General features: G+C 41.8%; 1 protein-coding gene across 1 annotated transcript in view; it reads left to right on the top strand.

Moving 5' to 3' along the window:
• Positions 1–7,981, top strand: part of ryr2a (ryanodine receptor 2a (cardiac)) — a 128,078-nt gene that overhangs the window by 44,893 nt on the left and 75,204 nt on the right. Inside the window, 9 exon segments of the mRNA XM_016257042.1 lie at positions 1,017–1,031; positions 1,892–1,966; positions 2,045–2,123; positions 2,712–2,824; positions 2,919–3,018; positions 3,095–3,191; positions 5,399–5,473; positions 6,892–7,048; positions 7,555–7,719. Coding sequence (XP_016112528.1) covers positions 1,017–1,031; positions 1,892–1,966; positions 2,045–2,123; positions 2,712–2,824; positions 2,919–3,018; positions 3,095–3,191; positions 5,399–5,473; positions 6,892–7,048; positions 7,555–7,719 — 876 coding nt within the window.

Raw genomic sequence — 7,981 nt, 5'->3', positions numbered from 1 at the left:
CACTCACACACTCACTCTCTCACACACATACACACACACACACACACACACACACACTCACTCACACACACACACACACACACTCACTCTCTCACACACACACACACACACACACACACACACACCCACTCACTCACACACACACACACACACACACACACACTCATCTGCTGCATGTGTGTCATGCTCCTGATCTGAGATCAGCATGTTCCTCATATCTGACAGCACAGGATCCAAACATTCAGTGCTTATTATGACTCATAATTTCACACAATCTTTTGTTCATTTTGGTTCTGCCTTCATTAAAGGATCAGATCAGACTGAGATGAGAATCAAACCCATGTGATGTTCAGTCTTCTGTGATTCAGCAGAATGTTCACGCTGCTCGTTTCATGCTCGGTTTGAAGATTGTGAGTCATGTGGGTTCATGAGGGTGATTCTCATGTTCACTTGATCATCCTTTAACACTGCAGACATGATGCTCTTCCTCACTTCCTCACTCCACTACAAACATCTAAACATTCGTAAATCACGATACAGTTACCAGAGTTGTACAATGATGTCAGATAAGGCTTTTTTTATCTAATGTTAGTGTGCATCTCCAGTAAATGTACAGTATCTTGATTGAAGAATGGCTAGATATTCCAGTAATTATGAAGTTTGCTCACTTTCTTGCATCACAGATTCTTGTTCATTTAGATTTGTGTTTGAGAATTGAATAGTCACATGACCTCATCAGTGAGTGACGTCCAGTTAACTGCAGATAAGAACATTAGTTTGCATTTATAAATCAAATCACACTGGAAATGGAAGGTCAAATCGAGCACATTGCATTGTGGGATACAGTATGTGATGATGTAGATCATTCCACGCATCCAGTGCACAGTGTACATGCTGCATACTGCAGATCAGTAGTATGTTAGTGAGTTGATGATCGCATCCTGAGCTCTAGATTCTGATCTCATCTGGATTTCTTGTGTGATTAACAATGTCTTTCTTCCTCTTATGGGCCACAGAAATTCATGATGAAGGTAGGAATCCATGTGAGTGTGTGTCCGTGTCCGTGTCAGTGTTGTTGTTGTGCGTCCCGCAGTGATGTGATGGAGTGCAATGTAATGTAGCTGTACAGTGAGCTAATTCCAGTGAGACCAGAGCGAGTGCAGGAGTGAGTGTAATGAGAAAATAAAGGTCCTGTTCTTCCTGTCCTGAAGCATTACTGCAGCCATTACCTGATACACACACACACACTCGGCCTTAAGAGAGCCATTAACACACACACACACACACACACTCCCAGGAACATCAGCCTCACGATGGAAAAACACTCAAACGTATTTAGACTCGTTTGACATATCGGCATTCTTCATGTTCGTTTATGTACAGCACATTGCTATTTGTTTTGTCCATTTATATGCAAATCGATTGTTTTGAAACGGAAGTTTTACAGAAAATAGCAGGGTAATAAATATTTAAATGGAATTGGTTTAAAAATTAAATAAGTTATGTATTATATGATTTTTAAATATTAGATATACTCTTAAATGTATGAAACAATCATTTAAAATAATATTTTAAAATAGCCTAAATACAAAAATAAATATTATAAATAAATATTTTTAAAAATACCCTACACATGCGCACACACATATTTTATATATAGAAATATTTTAATGTATACATAGACGTATATATTTTATATATTTAAATATACTTTATGTAAATTTGATGTTATAATTAGATAATATTACATATTTGTGTGTGTATTTAGGGTGTTGTGTGATTTAGCTGTGAATGTGAGGCTGATGAGTGTCATATTGTATTCAGTGTTATGAGTGTGTATCTCTGTGTGTGTGTGTGTGTGTGTGTGTGTGTGTGTGTGTGTGTGTTTCAGACGGCGCAGGGCGGAGGCCACCGGACGCTGCTCTACGGTCACGCGGTCTTACTGAGACACTCCTACAGCGGGATGGTGTGTGTTACTCTGACGACTCGTCACGTCTGAGTGTGTGTGTGTGAGATTCACGTGTCGATGTGTTTCTCTCTCCAGTATCTGTGCTGTCTGTCTACGGCTCGCTCATCCACCGACAAACTAGCGTTTGACGTGGGGCTTCAGGAAGACACGACAGGTGATGTCACTTCCTGTTTACATTCCCTGACTGAATGTTTCGCAGGAACATGTGCTGGTCATATTTCATCACAAAATCAGAAAACAGAAATAAAAACAATGAGAATGAAGCCTGTTCTCAGGACCATTAGAAGAATTTTTGCATTTTGACATTATTTTCATTATTCTTATTCTCATTACTGTTATGCAGTGCCCTTTTAGTGTCATTGAGACACTTTTATAGTTTTTGTTTATATTTTGAATTATGTTGTATTTTCATGTTAGTTTTAGTTATTTTGTTGTGTTTTGTCATTTTTATTAGTTTTTGGTTGTAAATGATCTGATTTATAACTATACTTATCCTGTGTGTGTGTGTGTGTGCGTGTGCATGTGTGCGTGTGCGTGTGTGCATGTGTGCGTGTGCGTGTGCGTGTGCGTGTGCTTGTGCTTGTGTGTGTGTGTGCGTGCATGCATGTGTGTGTGCTTGTGCGCGTATGTGTGTGCGTGTGTGTGCGTATGCATGTGCATGTGTATGTGCGTGTGTATGTGTGCGTGTGCTTGTGTGTGTGTGTGCGTGCATGCATGTGTGTGTGCGTGTGTGTGTGTGCAGGTGAGGCGTGCTGGTGGACCATCCACCCGGCGTCCAAGCAGAGGTCAGAGGGTGAGAAGGTGCGAGTGGGTGATGACCTCATCCTGGTCAGTGTGTCGTCTGAACGATACCTGGTGAGTTTTACCAGAATCAGAGCCTGATGGCTGCACGTCAGCTAAAACCCGTCAGAAACACGCTGATGAGTCTGAGGGCGTCTCTCTGTTCCAGCACTTGTCGTATGGTATCAGCAGTTTGCACGTGGACGCAGCTTTCCAGCAGACGCTCTGGAGCGTGGCTCCGATCTGCTCCGGCAGTGAAGTGGCTCAGGGTGAGTGAGTATTTGACACGCTAATGTCACGCTACATTCCACTTCCTGTTCATTTACTCAGCACCATGTGTTTCAGGCTTCCTGATTGGTGGAGATGTTCTGCGGCTGCTGCATGGTCACATGGACGAGTGTTTGACCGTCCCGTCAGGAGAACACGGAGAGGAACAGCGCAGGTCAGGGTTCATCTGATCCAGCGGCGTTCACTGATATAAAAGACTAGTTCACATAAATCTGTCATCATTCAATCAACCGCATGCTTCTCCAAAGCAGTGAATGAGGACAGATGCTGTCAAATGATGACACAAGTTTGGTGAACTGCTCCTTTTAGGGGTCTGTTTGTTCCTGTGGGTCAATGGTTCTCAACCAGGGGTCCGGGGTCCACCAGGGGCCTCAAGATAACTTAAAGTTGTTTATAACAAAATAACCATTCAAATAAGCAAAAACAATGCATTTTAATGCAGCCTCTGAACAGCTTAGTAATTACCCAGTAATCACAAAAAATTGGAAAAGTCCTGTGGATTTGTTGGGTAAAAAGAGCAGGAACCCTGAGGAATATTCAGGTCTTATAACTTCTAAAATTATGAAATCTGTTGTACAGAAACTTCAAATATGGTTGTGTCCACTGTCCAGTGGGTTAAAGCGGCTGAGAAGCGCTGATGTAGATGATGTGGAGAGTGTGTTGTGTGTATCTGGTTCTGCACGGCTCACTGCTCCATCTGGACCGTACTGTGTGTTGAGGTTGATTAAACACTCTTGATGGTTGAAGTGTGGAGTGTTTCGGCTCTCTGAGGGTTTCAGTAGGATGTCTTCCTTCATCTTCTGAGGTCAACCGCTGTGGCTGGAGGTTGTTGGCGTCGCTGTGAAGAGCTGGATATACTTTTGTGCTCATATACAAAGGGCCAGGAAAAAACTGGATCAAAATAAAAAAAACTCCATGACATCTTGACTAACGGAATGAGATGAAGACGTGCAGAATATGAGCCCTTTAACATCGTACTCCAGTTATGTCTCGTAACACACCGTTGCTTCTCCTGAAGGTAAAGTAGGACGTTCTCTTGTTCTTCAGTAGAAACAGAGTCTCTCGGGTCTCCTTGTGAGGTTCTGTGAGACAGAATGAGATCTGCTGTGACTGCTGTAATTACAGAAACACCTGTCCTCTGTAGGACATCAGAAACGGATAGAAATGCGTTACTCTGCTCCTCTCTCTACCGCAAACTATTTAACCCAGAATAAACAGATGCCTCCTAAAATCATTCAACAGACACTTAAACATTAAAAATAAAACGAAAGCTAAATATAGTTTGGTTAGATGAGCTTCTGATTAGGAGAGCATATGTTATGATTATGAGGATCCGTAACTTGCATTGCATTCAATGTGTACATTTGATCAGTTCTTGCATTCCCTGGGAATCGAACCCATGACCTTGGCATTGCTCGCGGCATGATTTACTGTTTGAGCTGTATAAATCATTCGTTAGTATGAGTTTAAGCTCCTCGGCTTCACATATAAAGCTGAAGTCTGTTCCTCTCAGGGTTTGATGTTCTCTTTATCCGTGTTTCTCATCACCGGTGGCCTTGAGCGTGTCACGTCTGCTTTTGAACGCATGAATTCAAAGAACGTTTCTCTGTATCCATCTATCTCTTTTAACTCGAACAAGAGATGTTCTTGCACAAGTATTACGCAAGTGTGTGTTTTGTGAGGAGCGCTGCATTGTGGGACCATGTTTGTGTGTAGGTGTGTGTGTCTTTCTCGTCTCTGGTGTGTAAAGCAGCACTAGTCAGACCAGAAATGTTCCAGCGCACATCGTGTTCCAGACGCTGATTGTGATTCTTCAGACTGCAGTTTGAGGCAGACACAGACGCTCAGGAGGAGACGTCGTGATGAATGATGCTGTCTTAATAATCATTGTGTGTATTTTTACTTTTTTTTGATCCACATCAACAGTCTGAGCTCCGCTTCTCAACCTTCAGCTGCCCTCAAGAGTCTCACACAGACTTGTTTTGTGCTGCACAGGAAGTGATGTCATTATTGGTCTCAATTCTTTGCACTACTTCTGCTGTGCCAGTGTCAGAAATTAAGGAACAATTTTTGATTTTCAAGGACATTTTCTAACTTTCATTTTTTTTCTAGCCATATACAATTTCCATAAAATAAAATCAAAATCAAAAACTTCAGTCAAATAATTTTACTGAAACTATAATTAATTTGTCATTCGGAACAATTATGGCTGTTAGGACTGATCTCTAATATCTGACATCTGACAAAACTCACTAATAACACATTTGCACACAAGTATTTCTGCTTTGAATAGCAATGCACTGTAGATTTACAGTATGGACGGATGTGTAGACACTCATATGTTGGTTTTGTCTCCTGCAGGACGGTGCATTACGAGGGTGGAGCCGTGTCCATCCACGCCAGATCCCTCTGGAGGCTGGAGACGCTCCGAGTGGCGTGAGTGATGAGCGTTTCTCTGTGTGTGCTGATTCACACGCTCCGAGCACTTCAGTGCTGAGGAGGAGCTCTTGAGTTCATGAGTGCACCATTACTGAGATCTGTGCTGGGGAAGAGTGCAATAAAGCGTCTCTCAATGCCACGCCGGGGACACGGCCACGGCCACGTTTGAATAAAATCAATCAGTCAATCAAAATCATTAGCTTGCTTTTTTATTTCAGTTCATTTTTATTATTTACAAAAGTCTGGAGTAGTTAAGATTTTTCAATGTTTTTGAGAGAAGTCTCTTCTGCTCACCAAGACTGCATTTATTTGATCGAAATACAATCTAAAACAGCTGTTTTCTATGTGAATATCTGTTAAACTGTAATGTATTTCTGTGATGCGCAGCTGTATTTTCAGCATCATTCCTCCAGTCTTCAGTGTCACATGATCTTCAGAAATCAGTATAATATGTGACCCAGGAGCACAAAACCAGTCATAAGGGTCAATTTTTCGAAATTGAGATTTATAGATCAGCTGAAAGCTGAATAAATAAGCTTTCCATTGATGTATGGTTTGTTAGGATCGGACAATATTTGGCTGAGATACAACTATTTGAAAATCTGGAATCTGAGGGTGCAAAAAAATCTAAATATTGAGAAAATCATCTTTAAAGTTGTTCAAATGAAGTTCTTAGCAATGCATATTACTAATCAAACATTAAGTTTTGATATATTTACGGTAGGACATTTACAAAATATCTTCATGGAACATGATCTTTACTTAATATCCTAATGATTTTTGGCATAAAAGAGAAATGTATAATTGTGACCCATACAATGTATTGTTGGCTATTGCTACAAATATCCCCCAGCGACTTAACACTGCTTTTGTGCTGCAGGGTCACGTGTGATGATTCCAGTAGTGTTTCAGTTTATTAGGTTCCTTCACCTTTGACCCCTCTGGCGTTTGCGTTTCCATGAAGCCTTTAATCACACACTGCAGGACGTCAGCTCCTCTGCGTTCTGCTCTTCACAGACTAAAAATAATCCGGGACGCTGAAGTTGGAGCGTTTTATCAAAGTGGCATTTTGGGGTTGGGGCCAAATACTGGGGCAGGAGCCCAACACAGTTTACTTTCTGCTTTTGAATTACAAATCAGCGTCTGTTCAAGTTTTCATCGTGAGCATCTCGTCATTTTCTCATCCTCACGTTGAATCTCTGAGCTGCTGTTTGTGTTGAAAGCATCGTAAGAGTAGATCGTATGCAGTGTATATCAAGTCTTCTGAAACCAAATGATGCTTACTGTTTGAAAACCACTTGAATTTCAGTCATCATTAACTGATCCTTTAGTACTCTGTCTGAACTCAGCAGTGGTTTAGTGTGTGCCGCAGTGCATTGTGGGTAAGCTGAAGCCTGTCCTCTGGCTGTGTGCAGGTGGAGCGGCAGTCACATCCGCTGGGGTCAGCTGTTCCGGTTGCGTCACGTGACCACCGGGAAGTATCTCAGCATGATGGACGATCAAGGACTCCTGCTGATGGACAAGGAGAATGCGGACGTCAAATCAACAGCTTTCTGCTTCCGTTCCTCAAAAGTGAGACTGACGCCACACAAACCTGAGCTGAACCTGAAATACCTCAGACACTCGTCATTAGATCAGTTCATCTGCATACGAGGATGAAAAAGCGAATGTTAATTAAATTCTGACTCTGACTCAGTTCCTCAATTTGAATTGAATTGGTGTTGAAGCAGCAGACGGGATAAAGCCTTGGCCTTAAGTGTTTAAAGAAAGAATAATTGATGGCTCTTAATTGTTTTATCAATATTGATTTATTAATATGAGTTTAGTCAAAGCGTGTTTTTTTTACGCACCAGTGATTAAAAATGCAATAATTTTTCTAATTATTATGGAAAAAAAATTTTTTTTTAGAATTGAAAAAACATTTTAATTAGAATTGTCATTTCTGTCTTCCTGTCATTTGAGTTCCTGTGTGTTGAGAGCTATTGAATTCAAATTAAAAAAGGAAAACGGATTTTATATTGAGATGTTTGCTGACTGAACCGGTGTTTACCCATGATCCTCTGCTCGTCCTCCTGCAGGAGAAGCTGGACTTTGGTCTGAGGAAGGAGGTGGATGGGATGGGTGTCCCAGACATTAAATACGGCGACTCGGTCTGTTATATCCAGCATGTGGACACTGGGCTCTGGCTCACGTACCAGTCTGTGGACGCCAAGTGTGCGCGAATGGGCGGAGTTCAGAGGAAGGTGAGCGCGTGTACGTGGCTTTATAAGAAAGTGTTTGACAGGATCTGAGCGTGTGTGAGTGAGTGTGTGTGTCACTGAGTTCAGTGTGATGGATTCATTCATACGTGACGCCCGTGAGCTGCTTCTGAGAGATTCATTACAGACACGTCAGACTCTCACACCCTCATCATTAGCGCTGCAGCACACACACACTCACTCGAGTGGATGATGAATGTAAAGTACAGATATATGTGTGTGTGTGTGTGTGTGTGTTCTAGGCCAT

This window comes from Sinocyclocheilus grahami, unplaced genomic scaffold (genome assembly GCF_001515645.1).
Source record: "Sinocyclocheilus grahami isolate Dianchi unplaced genomic scaffold, SAMN03320097.WGS_v1.1 scaffold1505.1, whole genome shotgun sequence".
Taxonomy (NCBI): Eukaryota; Metazoa; Chordata; class Actinopteri; order Cypriniformes; family Cyprinidae; genus Sinocyclocheilus; species Sinocyclocheilus grahami.
The sequence above is the reverse complement of the archived record's forward strand: the minus strand, read 5'-3'. Positions and strand labels throughout refer to the sequence as shown.